Source organism: Cyprinodon tularosa, unplaced genomic scaffold (assembly GCF_016077235.1).
Source record: "Cyprinodon tularosa strain WSP-4 unplaced genomic scaffold, ASM1607723v1 ctg355, whole genome shotgun sequence".
Lineage (NCBI taxonomy): Eukaryota > Metazoa > Chordata > Actinopteri > Cyprinodontiformes > Cyprinodontidae > Cyprinodon > Cyprinodon tularosa.
In genome coordinates this window covers 998,741-1,016,574 of record NW_024039069.1, presented here as the reverse complement: position 1 = coordinate 1,016,574, position 17,834 = coordinate 998,741, and the positions used below count along the sequence as shown (strand labels likewise).

At 38.2% G+C, this 17,834-nt stretch overlaps 1 protein-coding gene across 1 annotated transcript in view; it reads right to left on the bottom strand.

The window, feature by feature from the left end:
* The window catches only part of fat2 (FAT atypical cadherin 2), a 107,734-nt gene that overhangs the window by 21,018 nt on the left and 68,882 nt on the right, over positions 1-17,834 (bottom strand). The window contains exons 17-22 of the mRNA XM_038295399.1: positions 11,547-11,758; positions 7,403-7,540; positions 7,168-7,311; positions 4,790-4,987; positions 3,657-4,257; positions 3,373-3,573 (exon numbers count right to left, since the gene is read on the bottom strand). Of these exons, the coding sequence (XP_038151327.1) occupies positions 3,373-3,573; positions 3,657-4,257; positions 4,790-4,987; positions 7,168-7,311; positions 7,403-7,540; positions 11,547-11,758 (1,494 nt within the window). The remainder of the gene's footprint in view (positions 1-3,372; positions 3,574-3,656; positions 4,258-4,789; positions 4,988-7,167; positions 7,312-7,402; positions 7,541-11,546; positions 11,759-17,834) is intronic.

Genomic DNA, 17,834 nt, shown 5'->3' with positions numbered 1-17,834 from the left:
ATCCTATTGAACCAACTGCCAGTTTTAGCCCGTGATGCAGAAACCCTGTCTACGTTTAAAGCAAGTCTTAAAACTTTCCTTTTTGATAAAGCTTATAGTTAGAGTGGCTCAGGTTATCCTGGGCTATCTCTGTAGTTATGCTGCTATAGGCCTAGATTGCTGGAGGACATAAGGACCCCTTTTCATTATTCTGCTTCATTCTGTATATATTCTCCCATTCTGCAGTATTTCTTAGTTCAATCTCTAATGTTATGCTAGCTGCTTTTTCTTATAATAGCTCCCTCTGGTCTGTTCCTGTTTGGCTGTGACACCGTCCTGGAGAGAAATATCATCTCTGTTGCTGCCCTCAATGAATTTGTTTATGGATGTTGGAGGTTGGCCTGTTTTTCAGTGTAGTGGTTCTCTTACTGAGACAAACTGTATGTGCTCTTTTTCATCCTCTTACATGGGAGCTTGCTTGGAACTTGTCTGCCTGGCTGTATATTTCCTGGACAGGGCTGCCTGTGAAGCTGGTTGACAGTTACCTTTTGTATCTCTCCTTCTTTATGTATCTCTGCTTCTGTCTTCATGAACCCTAGTTAGCCTTGGCAGATGGCCGCTTACACTTATCCTGGTTCTGCTGGAGGTTTCTTTCTGTTAAAAGGAGTTTTCCCTCCAGTGTACAATCATGTGTGGTGTGAGGGATTGCTAAAGAGTCAATGAGTTGATGCAATTGAGTGGTTTTCCTTAGATAGAAAACTTTAAACCAATCTTTCTCCATGATCTGGTTAAATTGTCTCTGTAAAGTACCTTGAGATGACATGTGTTGTGAATTGGCGCTATATAAATAAACTGAATTGAACTGAATAACATTATCGTGTAACAATAAAAAAGGCTGAAATATAATATTTTGGTTAATTCATCTTGAAGGTGAAGGAAAAGATAGGCAATGATTGTCAGACATCTTGTTTTGGTCTAAAGAGAGTGCTCCAATTGTGTTTTATGACCAGGAAAAGGCAGCTTAAAGAGATAAGATCACAAAATTGTTTTGTGACAGTGGCAATAAAATTCTTCAACTGCTGAACAGTCCCTCTCACTAGAGGTAATAGTTAACAAGCCAGAAATAAAAGATGCTGCATTTATTTGTTTGTTCTTCTCTTACTGTATCTACTCATACTCACAACTCATTGTTGAAAAGGCAAGTGATGTACATTTTAGCTAATAACCGTTAAATTGAATATATTACTTAATTTTTTTTTCACCTTAATCTATTTGGTGTGTGACATTTAAACAAAGGACTTCATAATCTTAATCCTAATTCATTAAAAGCTAAAGGGCATTCCGCTCTACCAATGCTGAATAATGAGATATTCAGAAATATGACTTCTTCCTTATCAAAGTTAAACTAATTTAACAGATTCAATTTTCTCAGTTTCTAGCTGAAAGCAATTAGTTTTCTAATCTGTGATCCATTAGGCATGATGATTAAAAGATGAGGGTAGAAAATTGGTTCCAAGAGAAGGTCATTCATTTTCTGTATCTGTACCTGAATCCACAAAATTTCTAATTTGGCAGAATCCTAATTTTATTCTGTTTACTAGTGTTGTTGTTATTTCAGCTAATGTTTGTCAGGAAACAGACTCTTTTTGAAAACATTTTCTCTGGTACCTAAAATAACCCTGTAATCTAAAATAAGACATTTATGGAGACACACTGAACAAATATTCCTGCAGAAAAAAAAAGAAAAAAGATTACTGGGTAATCCTGAAAGATAAAAAACCCCGGAAATCTGTAGTCTGACTTAATGCAAGACAGTGAATTAGAAGAAATTTGTTTAAAAGTCTTTTAGTTTTTAATAGAGTATGTTAAGATTCAGTTTTAACTCTACTGTTTATTGGGAACAGATAAGTTACCACTCTGTTTGGTTTGAATTTGCAGAAGCCAAAATAAAAAAGAAGTATCTAGAATTTTTGCTCCAAATATAGAAGTGTTCTTGTTAGACAAACTCACATTTTAGTAGTGTTTGAGTGTTTAAATAAAATAATGTGCATGCTGTAAGGTTCTGTTTTAACAGAGTGCTTTACTCTGGCAGGAAAGTGTTGGCAGTGTGTGATGGCAGCATGTGCAGCCCCTCAATAAATGCTCAGATAATTATTCTTATCTAAATGCATTGCTTTATATTTGTTTATCATGTTGTTTTTGATTCCTTTTTAACTTATATGATTTGGCATTGATTAATTATTTGGGTGCACACATTTGGCTGATTCATTTTGCTTGTATCGTTTACTTTAAACTAATACTTTATTTTTGAGTTGCCAGTTCCTGGGAGGCTGCTATGTTGGCTTGGCTGGGCCAGTGAAGCAAGAGCCCAGCTGCAATAAATCTCAGTGGCACTGAGACTTAATTGGACTCTTCCACTTATTTTAGAAGAGGTGTGGGAAGGTTTAAGTTTTTCCTTTTTGTTAGGTTTTTGCTTTAATTAAAATTGGAGTTTAATTACTTGAGTTATTTTCTCTCATAGGTTGCTGATTTTGTATTGGATAGATTAGTTTGGTCTTTTTATTGTAATTTTGTTTAGGTTAATGTATTTAATGTTCCCTCTTGTGTCAAAATGGTCTGATCAGACAGTATATATAGTTCCCCTTTGTGTGTCAGTTTTTTTTTTTAGGTCAATTAGTACTTTACTTTCTTGTGTTAAGTTTGGTTTTGTTGACCTTGTTTCCTTTTTGTGCCCAGATCAGATTTTTTGTTGTAAATAAATCTGTTACCATTTTTGGACTTCACTGTTTTCTATACTTACATTTGTTTTCTTTGGAATATTCCAAATCACAGAGACAATTGATTTTTGATAATGTTACTTTTAATGAGTGTAAGACTTTATCGCTCCAGCCCATTAGGTGGTTGTATTAAACTTAAAGTCATGGTTACTGGTCATATGAAAGGACTGTTATTAAAATTACCCTTCATTATAAGTACTATTTCAGTTGAGTGGATACAAAATAATAAAATTAAGATAAAACTCTAATCTTTGTCTTTTCAATTTTCTCCACATTTGAATGCGTTTAAGACTGAAGACTCTCTGTTCTCTCTCTTTGTGGGTATTTATAGAGTTAGTAATAATTAAATTGCTCAAAGTCATGCAGAGTTTCTTGTCTGCTATGAGATTGTACTGTTTTGAACTGGATAGACTGTCAAGGTATGTGTGAGATGTGAGGCCGCAGACTCAGATCTTCAGAGTGATAGGTGCCAAGCTTTGCTTAGTGAACTTCTGCATTTGCATTCCTGCACCATACAACTTCCACTTAGTATCACATAGTCTTACATCAGTACCCACTCTGATATCTGGCTCTCTGAAACTCATAAAAACACAGAGACTGTGACAGACTGAGGTACCTTTACAGAAGCAGACGCTTTCCCAGGTATGGTGCGGTGTGATGTAACCAACTCTCGCTGTGGTGAAATGGCTCAGTCGTTCTCCTGAGAGCAGCACTGCCTTCCTGCAGCCGTGTGACAGACAGCTGGCTGCTACACACCCTTCATGGCTCACCTTGGGAATTCTGATGCTTGGAGAGTCCTCAATCTCTGCTATAATACCTATATGAAAGTGTTCACAGTCAGATTGCATGCACTGTTTTGATCATTGATTTTATAAGGAAGGTATTCTTCTGACAGCTTACCTTGCAGTTTGCTAGCTGACAGAGACTTGATGAGTCCCCCCTCAGGCCTCCGAACCAATAGTACCTCCACTGCCTTGGTGTCAGGCAGCTGCTGCAGGCTGGCCAAGTAAAGCTCCTGTTTGGGTAGGCTTAAAGACTGTGCCATTTTGCGCTGGAGGCCTTTCCAATAATCTCCCAGAAACTCCTCTGGTGACATCCCAACCAGCTGCATTGTCAGGCCAGAGTCCAGGGCTCTCTGACTGGCTGCCCACATGTGAACTTGGACCTCTGTCCAAACAGAAAACCTCCCATCGCTCACACTAATGTTCAGCACATATGAGCCCACCTCCAGGTTTTCATCTGCCCAGATTTTCCCATCTGTCAGGTCCACAGAGAACCTTTTTCCCTCTGGCTTTTCTGAAACCAGCTTGTAGGTCAAGACATCCTGCAGGTCCTGGTCCGATGCATGGAGTCTGCCGATGACCCGGTTTGCAAAGAGGCCTCCGGTGGTAGTAATGAAAACCTCAAGGGGGGTGACAGTGGGAGGATACTTGCTCTGCTCAGTGACGTTGATGTTAAGCACACAGATAGAGGACAGTGGAGGGTGACCACTGTCTGTTGCCTGAAGAAAAAAAAATGAAATAGAAAATCCAGTTATTTTCCCCCTTTTTACATAATTCTATATTCTTTTAAAAAAAGATTTTTGTTAAAAATACTTTTGTTCAAAATCTTGTTAATCAACTTCATTACATGTACTAGTACAGCAATTCACATTACAGGAGCTTGATCTGTACACTACATAAACAGCATTTCATTAGGGCAACATTTTTTGAATCAAAACTCAAATAAGCCATTTTAGATGAAATAATCTAAAAGGAAGATTTCATACAGCTTCTAGTTTGCAGGTAACTGTGAAGAGATTCAAGAGGAAATTTCACATTCCCTGACAGCAGTTGAGGCTAAAAGGGAAACAGCAGGTTTTAACAGCAGGAAAACAATTTATTCTTTTTTTAGTTTTACTCATGGTGTGAAAACTGAATTCTAAATATCAGAAGTGACATGAGCAATTTGATAGGATTGACAGAATATTTGTTTCCAGTCGGCTAGGTAAAAAAACCCCAACAACGAGCCTCTTTTAAAGCAGCCTCTTTTACCTGGATCTTTAGCTGGTGGAAGGGTTTGTCCTTCTTCCTCAGCGGTGCAGAAAGTGACAACAGACCGCCCTGGTCGACATGGAAACGGCGATCATTGTTGCCACTGACTATGTGGAAGGAGAAAGGCGGGCCATTCTTTGGTGTGTCTTTATCTGTCACAATCAGTTGGAGGATGCTTCTGCCGATGGACTCACCCTCCTACAGGAGATTTCATCTTTGAGTCAACTTTTTTTATTCATCTTTAATTAGTCCATATTGGAAATCTACAGTGCATTCATAATGATTAAACAAAAATAAGAACCAAAAGTTTATGGATTTCAACAGTTTGTCCTTGAATTTAATCTTGTGCAAATCAAAAGATGGACTAAAAAAATAGATCTAAAAAATGTTCCTGTGATAAATTACACATCGGGTTTGAGTGGCTTTCGCTGTGTCCTGTTATTAGAAACCAGTGGTCCCTTACAAAATAATACTATCACTCAAAGAGCAGCACGTCACAGGAGATCGATGGCAGGGAAGGTACACAAAATTATTGAGGTAAAAATATGCATCAATTCCTGACTCTGTTTGCAATGCACCTATATACATTCTACAGACAGAGCCAGAGAAAAGCGTTAAATATTATCCCTGAGACCTGCTGTCTTTTCAGCACACACGACATGCTCCTCCTATCAGGAAGGACACACAGAGGCCAATTTCAACCAGATGTTTCATTTATGAATAAAAAAAAATCAGTTGATAAATAACACCTTCAGACAAAAAGGGACTAATGTTATAATACAGAGTTACAGGAGAAGAGTCAAATTGATTACTTCTGCTGTAGTTTCCTTTGTTTAGATGTCTGCGATGCAAATCAATACCTTCTAAAGCTGTTTGTTTTGGCAGAGATTTCAAACTACTCAAGTCTGAGCATTTTTCCTTCACCAAAACAGATGTGCCTCTCGTAAAACAAGTGTAAGGATTCTGAATAGTTAAACGAAGGTATATAATTAACTGTGAAAGAGGAAACTCTGGCTGCTGTTGACCTGCAGTACCTGTCTGTTAAAATTTACAGCTCTTCTGACCCTCTGCGGCGGCATCCAGCTGCTCACTGTAATCAGAGCTCCTCCATCAGGCAGAGTTGGCTGCGGTGTCATTACCAGATGGGACCATTTCAAAGAGCTTGATTCATGGCCGCACAGCGATTGGCAAAATGTTGTTTTTCATGACTAAACTACTATGTGACTGGTTGGTACTTACAGAGTTGGCAAATCTGCAATGGTCAGAGTGATGGGGAATTGGCAAACAGAGCAACTTCAGTGAGAAACCACAACCTTGGCTGAATCTCTTTCTCTGAACTCTTGTTTTTAATGAGCACAACAATTACCATTGGTTTATCTCTAGCTCCAATATGGCCGTGTATGGCTGTCAGGTGAAGAGCAGGGACACTTTCATTATGTAAGGATCGTTTTCAACTTCACCTAACTTGCAGCTGCTTTTGCCATTTGCAGCATTTTTCCTTTGCTTTTATTTTTAACTAGTTTCTAAAAAAAAAAAAAAAATTGAGTGATCATCTTCATAATTCCACTGGGCCTGATTTAATTTGTATGAATGAAATGGTATAAATAAATGTATCAATTCCCCTTTAGGAGCCAGACAGCTATTTGTTGGTCTTGGCAAGTTGTTTCTGTGAGTTCTGGCTCGAATTCTTTATTTGTCTCCTGACATATAGGTTGTTGACAGTTTGTCGAAATGGAGCTTTGTGTCTGCTGCAGGTTGTATTTTTTCATAAACAAAAATGTCGATGATCTCTGGGCACAAAACAGCAGGTGTAACAAATCAAAACACCAGCACAGACCGCCTGGACTTGCATATAGTGTCCTACAGAGGTCAAATCAATCTCAAGTACATGGAAAACAAAGTTGTTTTCTTAAAAAAGTATCTTTCTCATCAGGCCAGCAAAATGTGCAATTAAAACAGTGACTTAATTGAGTAAGATGATTTTCACTGTTTAAATAATCATAAAATATTCTTCCTTTTCTTCTCAAGTCCCCTAATTTCTCGGCTGCATTTGAGCACTCCTGTTTAAAAAAAACTGCCTTTTTTAAAAGAGAGTTGAAACAAAGATGTTGGCTGAACCTGTCCCTACATGCCTGCAGCAAACTGGATGGATCATCTGGACAAAATGCAGAGCAGACAACATGTGTTGGTTTGCAGAGAAAAAAAAGAAAGGAAACTGTTTTCTTTGCCAGACATGGATGATGGAACATTTATACTATCACCTGTTAGGATGTAGTAATTAGCTGAACAAATACCACGTTCCAGGGAAATAGATCAAACGATTGCCATCTGCTTGTAGCAAGCCAGAAATGTTACTTGAAACTTTCAAGTTGTCATACCTGCAGCACTAGATTGTAGTTGACCTGAGAGAAGACAGGCGGGTTGTCGTTGACATCCACGACCATGATGGTGACTAGGACTGCTGATGACAGAGGGGGGCTGCCCTCATCAGCTGCCTGCACTGTCAGGGAGTAATGAGGGATCTGCAAAGGAGCAATCAGGGATTAACAAACGGCTTTAAATCTTAAAGTTTTATCCTATTCAATGGTTTTATTTGATTAGACAAACACCAACCTCCTCTCTGTCCAGTGATGTGTGGACAGAAATTTCACCAGTGCGAGGGTGGATGGAAAACTGCTGCTGAAGGTCTCCACTAACGATGGAGTACCGAAGCAGATTATTGATTGGGCCATCCAGGTCTACTGCTGTTACCTGATAGCAAGAAAACAATGTGATGAAACTCTTCTAAGGAAGAAAATGCAGTTTTTCCCCTTTATGTCATTATAAGGTAAAAAAAAAAAAACAGAATAAAAAAAATAAATTTGCAATTTAATGTGTAACCAGTATGAACCACAGGGAATGTTTTCCTAAACAGATTGCATGGTGGCAAAGAGATGGAAATATACATTTACAGAAGGTCTAGAGTAATGCAGAATAAACATATAGTATGTAAACCATTATTAATTAATTATTAATGTGATAGTTAAGAACTCTTATTATTAAATATAACTATTATCAAAATAACTATAATGTTTGGTCCAAAATATATACATATCTACTTCTGGTTATAAAACAGCTTTTGCTACAAAGTGATTCCACACCAATGAGAAGAGTAGGTTAAAATCACATCAGAAGCTGCTCAAGTGCTGCCAGATCCAAATTGCTCTGTGACAGAGTTGAAAAATGGCTTCTTCTAAAACAAGCTTTTGAGTGTTGGTGCTTAGGAGGCAAAGGGGTTAAGTAGGCACTTGGAGGTTGCAGCTGTTCTTCAACACTGGTATATTTTGGCTTGGTAACTGTTGGCAACTCTTTAGCAAAGAAAGTAACCATTGGCTGGCCTAAAGGTCGCAAGAGGTCACAAAACGACTTCATCACATAATTTGCATATTAGGAAATTGCTTTGATCGAGCCATAGGGGAGGGAAATCTACAATACAAGACATAGTATAAATACTGTTAATGTTTAAAACTCAAATTAACTTTATTTTTTAACCTTAATTTCACGCTGTCACCAAACAAGACAGCATTTCATCAATAGATTTTTCCCTAGCTGTATTCTAATAGAACAAAAAAAGAAAAAAAGTAGCTAGAGGGATCTCAAAAGTTGTGAAATATTGTGAAAAGGTCGCTAAGGTGGAGGGTTTGGTTAGCATTAGCATTAATGGAACTGGCAACCGCCTGGCATAGAGTACAGAAGAGTACAAAGAGTACAGCCTGTTAGTGCTCCACCTCCTCGCCTGTAGGAGTTAAACTTGTAGCGCCTTAGGCCCGGTCCACACGAAGTCAAAACGAACACGAAACGCTGATATTTTCCAAAACGTTTGTCGTAAAGACGGAGACGTAAAATAAATGTGATCGTCCACACGAATGCATGAAAAGGCTGCAAAATGTATGCCAGGCCTGTAAGTGGCGCTGTGGTGCCAAAGCAAAAATAAGCGACGAAATGTTGGGCATGTGCACTAATATTTATACATGGTTGCCCTGCGGGTCCATTTTCGTGGTTACCGTATTTTCACGACCATAAGGCGCACCGTACTAAAAGGCGCACTCTCAGTTATGTGTCCCATTTCTGTATTTAACACACACATAAGGCGCACCGGACTATAGGGCGCGTTTTTTATATACAGGTACATGTCCTCTACTACCTTTAAATACCTCTACTGCGTATTTAAAAATACAGCGGGGGCAAAACTGAGTATGACTGTGCTTTATTCATGTATTTATTACAAAGTATTAATCAAACCTGGCAGCTGGCCGTGAGACAGACACATCGCAGATGACACAGCGCTGTGATCACTCCTAAATTAACTTAAAATCCTGAAACCTGCCGACAGAATATGTTCGCTTTTATTACCGGTATCCTGGTGCCTGCAGTTTAAATTATTTAGATGAAAAACACCTGCCAGCCACCGCGTGAACCAGGAGGCTGCCCAGCCTAGAGGCTGCTGATGAAAGGATTTCTACTGTCTGCGCACCGCTGGTATGTGGGGGTCTGAGCGGCTCCGACAGAAATAGATAATCTGGATGAACTGACTGCAATTATTAAGTTTTCAGGTGGACTTTCTCACTTAAAAACATATTAAAACTACTTTATTCCCACTGATCACAGCAAATATAGCTGCAAGATTTAGATTATTTAGATGAAAAAACACCTGCCAGCCACCGCGGTGAAGAGGAGGAGACCCGGCCCAGATGCTGCTGTTGAATTAAGTTTTCAGGTAGAAAAATAGAGCGGGAGCAAAACTGAGTATGATTGTGCTTTATTCATGCATTTATTAGGCTACAAAGTATTAGTCCAACCCATCAAAGTCATCATCCTCTGTTTCTGAATGAAACAGCTGCGCTAAATCAGACATGCCAATTTCCCCTTCTTCGCTGTCAGTCACTTTCCGTGCAGCGCGGCTCCTCAGAAATAATGCCGGCTTTTGCGAAAGCTTGAACAACAGAGCCAGCAGACACGTTAGTCCAAGCATCTACAATCCATCCGCAAACGGTGGCGTAACTTGTCCGGCGCTGTCTTCCACTTATCCTGAAACTGTGGTCTCCGTCTGTCATCCATCGCTCCCACGCCGCTCGCAGCCTTACTTTGAACGGACGCTTCACACCGACGTCGAGCGGTTGAAGTTCCTTTGTCAGACCCCCGGGATAACGGCGAGCACAGCGTTCATTTGATTCACCTTTTTTTTTCACATCGGCTGTGAGATGGGCACGCAGCGATGGTGATGCGTGGAAAAAAACACCTGTTCTCCTCACATACACCTGCCTCAGCCACGCTTTCATCATCTCCTCATCCATCCAGCCTTTTTTATTTGCCTTAATATCATATGTCATCAGAGCGCTGTGTCTGTCTCGCTGTCAGCTCCCAGATCAGCTTCTCTGATTGGTTGATGCGGCGCGTCTAGCAGTAAAACTTCAATTTTTCCATCTCGAGCAGCAGCAGCGCGTTGGCGGTGCGTCAGATGCTTAAACGCTCCCGACGTGCTGCACCTGCGGCTCAAAACGCTCTGCGGGACCTTTTGCTGCACCTATACGCGCGTCAACCATTGACTTTGCATGTAAACTCGCTGCTTCTGCTGCACCTGCTGGGTCCGGTTCACACCGATGTCGAGCGGTTGAACAGCGAGCACAGGGTTAATTTGTTTCCCCATGTTTTTCACATCAGCTGTGAGATGGGCACGCATGGAGTCACATATTAACAGCGATGGTGATGAGTGGAAAAAAAACACCTGGTCTCCTTACATTCAGCCACTCTTTCATCATCTCCTCAATGAGGTGGTCTCAAAAGTCGCAGTTACAGCACACATAGGGCGCACCGCACCATAGGGCGCACCGCACATTTTGAGGGGAAAAAAAGACGTTTAAGTGCGCCTTATAGTCGTGAAAATACGGTAAGTCAAATTCAGGTGCTGAACTATGTCGTCGATATTGCTCTGTTCTTCCTGGAGATATTCCAGAAGAAGAAGATTCTGTTGTAAGCCCAACAGTAGCATTAGCAGCAACCATTCAACACAGTACGGCGCCATTGTTGTTGTGATACTGTGTCGCGCATGCGTGTTTAGAGGCGACGCTATGACGCATGCGTGTAAACAAAAAATGCGGTTAGAGCTTAAAGATGGAAACGCGAAAACGCCTTTTCAAAATCTTCCCACTCTGAAGGCTGAATAAAAAAAAGATCGTTTACAGACCCCCGAAACGCCGGCTTCGTGTGGATGAGAGGCTGGTTTGGTGAAAAATTTGTGCGTTTAGGCCAGGGTTCGGCTTCGTGTGGACGGGGCCTTAAAGTAAAGCAAGCTCAGGGAAATGCAAAAACAGCTGCAAGATAAGAAAAGGGGAACACCAGAGCCGACTAATGGAAGTGCTTTAGACCTCTAGGTGAAACGACTATTGGCTCATATGGGATAAGAACACAGACATTACAAAGGATCAATATTTATGGCCTGACCCTAAGCAAAAAGGTAAATGGAATAGAGCTGAAAACAATGGTGAATTAAGGTATTACAAAAAATATTACTTTCAGAAATGCTCTAATTATTACCACTGAAGGGGTTAAATATAAACACCCTATTTTATGATACATTCATGTGGAGCTGTAAAATATATGACTCACTGCAGATTTGTTCTATTTAGTTAACACAGGTATTGTTTAGTCAGATGTTTCGACTACTGTACATACATCTGCATTGAATAAATACCAACATTCTATTGGATGTAGGTCTTACTTTCATAACCACGCTTCCAGGCGTCAGATCCTCTAGTATCTCAGTGCTGTAGACACCCTCTCTGAACACTGGTGCATTGTCGTTCACATCAGTTACATTGATGATTACGGTTGTGATGTCACTAAGGGAAGACTTGCCACGACTGCCCTCCACAGACAGGTAGTACTCCCGGGACACTTCGAAATCTAACGGTGCCATGAGGATGAGAAGACCTGTAAAATGAAAACATAAATGCCAAGTTTGCAAGGTGTCATTTTCACCAGCAGAAACAGAATCGGATGTCTGAGTAATAGATGGTCAGTCTGTGTACTTGCTTACAGGCTTGGTTGAGGTTTAAATTTAAATGAATAAACTGTCAATTTTGATATGAAAAAACAGAAAGCAACCTGGCTATCAAAAAAAGGTAGTAAACATCATGGTATATGAGAGACTTAAAATACCCTGAGAAACCTCTGAGCCTGGATAACTCAGTAAATAAGTAATATTCTAAACAGATTCTTTATTCATTTACTATTTTAGGTACTTAAATGGAGCAGTTGAAGATTAGTATAATTTAGAATATGGAAAAAATCATGAAAGTTTCATTATTTTTACAAATTTTATTCTATCAATTCTGCTCCTTTAAAGGAAGTGGAGTTATCCACTGGTTGAATGTAATTAAAATGCATGTGCAGAAAGATGTGTTTAAGGCAACATTCACATTTAACTTTCCCTTTCTTCTTTTCAAAAAGCTAATTGAGTTTCAGGGAAGAAAAACAAAAACTTTTTAAAAGCAGCAATTTTTAAAGCCTAACTTTGTGGTGTTACTGGCTTGACCAAACATTAGGAAATTATTACTTGATGCAAAAGCCCAGTTGGGATCCTACACTTGGCTGCTATGAAAAACAAAACAAAACAAACTAACAAAAAAAAAACAATAAATGAATGCATAAGATTTGTCTTTCTACTATCTGTTTTTTGTTATGTGTGATTCTAATAAACATATATAGTATAAGCTGAAGAAGGGAATGACTGGGAGAAAATAGTAAATTTGGCAACTATACTAAATTTTTATAAATTTTTTCGTTAACTCACTTTCGTGAAGTTTGGATGGGACACTCTTCTTATTTTATGGATATTACCCTTTCTACTTATTTATTTTTTTTAACCCTGAGCAAGTCTGAAGTAGCAGAATGTCTCAGTGGGACCATATTATGCCACACAGAGCACGAGAACACCTGCCCAGTGCAGCTTGTTATATCCAGTAGAGTGGGGGAAACAAGCTCCCAATTTTCTGGGGCTGCCATCCAGTTTAAAAAGAGAGACTTCATTAAGATAAAACAAAAAATAGGATCCCAAATAAACAACCACCCACCATTGCTCTAAACCCTTGCCTCTCCATGTCTCAGACAGCAAATTATTTGTGCCCTGCACACACAATGCAGTTGTTACCTTATTGATTTTTCTGAGATCATGGGGATTTCTGCAGCCAGTCTTAGTTAAAACAATCTAAGGCGTGTTATTTATTCATTTGTTTTTGCTTCATTTTATGATCCAGGTGTGAAAAAACATCCCGGGATCCTGTTTTCCCTTTCTATTAGTAATACACGTCTTGTTTGTTTTCTTTGCTGAATCCCAGGGTTTCTCCACATCCCAGAGAAAAAAAAAACTGTTATAGAGTTTTCCTGTGTGAGAGCATATATGTAAGCTGACATGGCAGAAATAATGGCTATTGGTTTCAAATAATTTAAGACAAAGAAATGATGAAAGTCCATCTATCTAGCCAAATTTATTGTTGTTATTGTACAGTCTAGTTGAATGTGGTTTGCTTAGCCTGCTGAGGCACTGGAGATAGAAATGAGCTCTTGGTATGATCTCTCATGCTTACTTTGTCTTCATCAATTTGCCTTGTCCATTTCACTAATGAATGAATACAAAATATAAGCAGTTTTAATGTTTGGCACCTTCAATACAAGTACAGTCCTTATGATGACACATTTGATTATGATTACATTTTAGTTATTATTGTCAATGGACATATTCTGGAGCTGGTAAGTGTAGTGGATGGAAAGGAAAAACTTTGATGGAACCAGATTAGCATTAACAAACAAATGGAATTATTTTAAATAAAAATATAAAGGATTAAATTAAGATCTCTCATAAAATCTTAAAAGTATTAGAGAGAGGGTGGGTATGCTAAAGATCAACAGACTGAGACTCAAACCTGTGACATTCACGTCAAGGACTAAGGCCTACACGAGTTGCACACTTGTGCACCATCATCACCACCCTTATTAATTAGTTTTGCAGGTGCAAGTCCTTAATCATTTAAACAGGAAGCCAACCTGCTCTAGGTTCATTTATCATCCAAACATTTTAAAAAATTTTTTAACAAAGAAGTTCCCCAACAGAATAAAATAGTTTGATAATCCTGTTAAAACTCTTTTACTTTAGAGCTTTTATTTCTCTACACTGATTTATATTTTCACCAATTATTCTGGTCCAGTTAAACACATCATTCACCAGACTGTGGCTGAAAGGATCATCGTCTTAGCTATCTATGAGAAAATTACACACAGTTGAAATAATCCTTTCATTTTATTCATTATAATACAATTCAACACGGAAAACATGAATTTAATGTAATAAAAAGTTAAATAAAAGTTGCTGAAGGAATAATCAGCAAGTTACTTGTAAAATAAACCTCTTAGTAGTTATACCAATTGCATGGCTTTTGTAAATAAAATAAAAAAGCCTTTTATTGTGGTAGAGCCTGTTACATCCCATGCAGTGTAGCAAAGCTTTGATATAAACATACAGTGGCAGCTTTTTCTTCCTGCTGCCAAGTTTTCATCAGTGAGGACCTGCTTCACTGTTTTGCTCTGAGCAGTCAGAGCTCATTCCACACAGCATGGAGTGACTTCCCACAGAGGAGCAACTGGGTGAGAGTTGTTTTGCCATTGTCAGCTTGAGTGCTGCTATTTCTCACACATTTTATTATGAACACTCAAATGCTGGCTACTTTTAGGTTGTTAAAACCAGGTAGAAGCTACAGGGAGTCAATGTGTTATTAGTTAAAAACAAAAACAAACATGCAAAAAAAAAACAAAAAAACTCAAATCTGTTTGCTTTGCTTTAACTGAGGCAAGGGACAAATCTGCCTCTCTATTTTTTTTAAAAGAACATTTTGTGTTGCCATAAACAGCAGGATTAGGAGACTTGTCGAGTTGTTACATGTCTTTCTGTAGTGACAGTGTGTGGGTGTTGCAAGGGAAAAAGATTACTTTTATATAGTTCAGTCTGTTCAGTATTTTCTCATTTGAATACCATTTGGTCTACAACTGTACAAAGGACCTTCTTAAGGTGTTCATTCCCCCTTAAATTATGTACATTCACTTGTATTGCAACTCAAAATAATAATATATGTTGGCTTTTATAACTGATGAGCTTACAAAATGATAAGCTTAAGACTATGGCATAAATTTACATTTCTTATTGTTATATTTTTTTGGAACCACTTTTTACTGCAAACGCAGATACAAAACTTTTCAGATAACTTTATTCCATATTTGCAGATGGAAACCTATGCTCGCACAAAGACGCCTAAGTCTCAGTCATTTTATAAAAGAAACAAGTTTTCCTGCAGTATCAAGCTGTATGTCACGCTTTCAGCCCCAGAAGTCTGAAGAGCTTACCTGTTACTGCAGAGGCCTGCCCACTGGGGAATACTACCATCATTCTCTTTTATGATAGGTATAGTATAGTATAGTCAGGGACATTTAAAATGTTTATTTGCTGCCACATATGGACCAGAAAGAAGAACTTTGGTCTAATCTGACTAAGCCTCTTTCTCCACATTTCCTATGCCCCCTTCATGGCTTATAAGAAACTTCTTACCACTTTGTTCAAACACTAACCTTTATTAGCATAATTCCATCGCAAAAAGATGGGCAGGGTGCCTGTCAACAGATTTTGTAACCTGAACTGTGGATTTCTGCATTTCTTCCATCCAGACTTATCACTGTCTCTCTCTCATATCAGTTGCTAGGTTTAAATTAATGGCATAGCCTTTCTATAACTCAAAACTAGTTTTATAACCTAAACCTGCTAAGAATTCTCCACATTTTCCCCTGACCTTCCCGCTGTGTTCCTTGGTCTTGGTAAGGCTGTTTTTTCTTTAATGTCCTTTAACAAATAGTTGAGGGCCTCACAGAACAGCTACATGTAACTGAGAATAGTTTACTTATTAATTAATTTCTAAAGCTGCACTCATGTATCTGTAAAATATTGTTAAATATATGTTTTCATATTTAATCTACCTGACAGTTGTGTTCATCTCTGTCTTGGTCTATCAAGAGTTAATTTATCCAATAAACAACACACAATGTTTCGTAGCTGCAACAGGAAAATGTAAAATATTGTCATATTTGAAGTACAAACAGCAGATCACTGTCTATAAGGAATGGTTTGTTAAAATGGGAGACACTGGATTGATGTTATACAGTATACATTTATATTTGTTGACAACCAGAATTTAAGTGTATCTGTGTTTTACCTTGACAATACAGAAACATACACTGCTTTTAGGTATTTATATGCTTCTGTTAAGCTGAAACAATACACTGTTTACTTTTGAAACTGTATTATATCCTACTTTATTTTTTCATTTACAAGTAATTGAATCAAGTCGACCCAACTTTAAGTTTATGAGCTGAAAACTAAATTAAGTTGGGCAAACTTAATTCAATTACTTGTTATCAACTGAAGTAACTTATTTATGTTGGGGCCTCGTTTTCTTTTTTGAGTGTGAAGGAGATCTCTCCTTATGGCACCCAAGTTTCAGCCACAGAGATATTTGTTAATCATTGACCATTTTCTTATGATTCAGTGACATAAAGCTGAGAATGAGGAACAGACCCCATCCATCTGCCTCCTGCATTAAACAAGACAAACTGTTGGCTGTCAAGTACTGAGAAAACCATTTCTGATCCACACCAACCTGAGATTTACTCCTCACAGGGTTGCTCTCTATAGTCTTCTTGGAGATGCTTGCTTATTTGTGCAAATCATTCATAATTCATCAAAAAAGCTTATAAACTATCCAGCATATTCCTCACCAGCCAGTGAGTGGTTCTGAATGATATTTCATCACTTCAGCTTATAGACATTTTTTTTTTTTTGGGGCGTGTTTGCTGTTTTCCAGTCTAATAACACCAAATATGTTCAGGGGAAAAGCTGGCAGTTTGATCTTAATCTGCTCTGTTGTTGTTCCGACATGCGTTTCACAGCAGGAGATTCCCGCTCACAGCTGGAAGTAACAAAAAGTGATATCTGGGAGGAGCGCAGGGGTTGCAGGAGATGAGGGAAAATGCTCTGTGTTATTCACAGCATGCTGAAAACCCTGTCTCATAGAAGAATGTTTAGTGTTCATTATGTAGCATACATTTCAATAAAGCTGCAGAGTTACTGAAAGAGTAATAGAGAAGTGGAGTGAAGCGGTAGGCTATGCTATCACAATATCTCCTGAAACTTTGGGGTAATGTTATTTTAAAAAAAGGAGCAAAGAATAAAGGACACTATCTAACTTAATCAAATTCAGAATTAACTTTATTGACCATGAATGTGTGCAAAGGAAGGTAATTAAATGTAGTTTAACATGCACACATTTCTCAGATGTATGAATATATTATATAATCATTGATAAAACTAAAATCAAAGATAGAGCGAACAGCATGTGCATGTATGTGTATTTACAGATTTTTTATATAAGAAAAGAAAAGGTAGGCTGCCCAATATGCCTATTTTTGTAAAGACAATAAGATGTTCACTAATTACATCAGAGAGAAAGGCTGAAGGAAGACACTTTTTTCTGTTTTTTCTGGCTGTATTTCACAAACACTGTTAGGTTGTATACCCGATAACTCCACAATGAGGTCAACACTATATTTCTGTTATGTTTTAACAAAAGTTAAATATCCTTATTTCCTCTTAGCTGGTCAGAAATAAGATAGAGACTGAATCCGCTTCTCCAGCTGAATGTGGGCTCACTAAGCAGGGATTGTAGTTTCTGTTGGGGACGATTGACGATAATAAAAAACTTAAGTTGTCCAGAACACTGAAATAAATACATGTAAAAAACAAGTAATTAAATGATAAAATAAATGAGGTTATTGTATAACGGTGAATCAATAGAGAAGCTAATTTAATTATATTTCATACATTTATTTCTCATTGTATACATTAATTACTGCTTTATGTTTATCTGTGATAAATTCTTAACCATTTAATTTTATGCCTATGCATTTATCA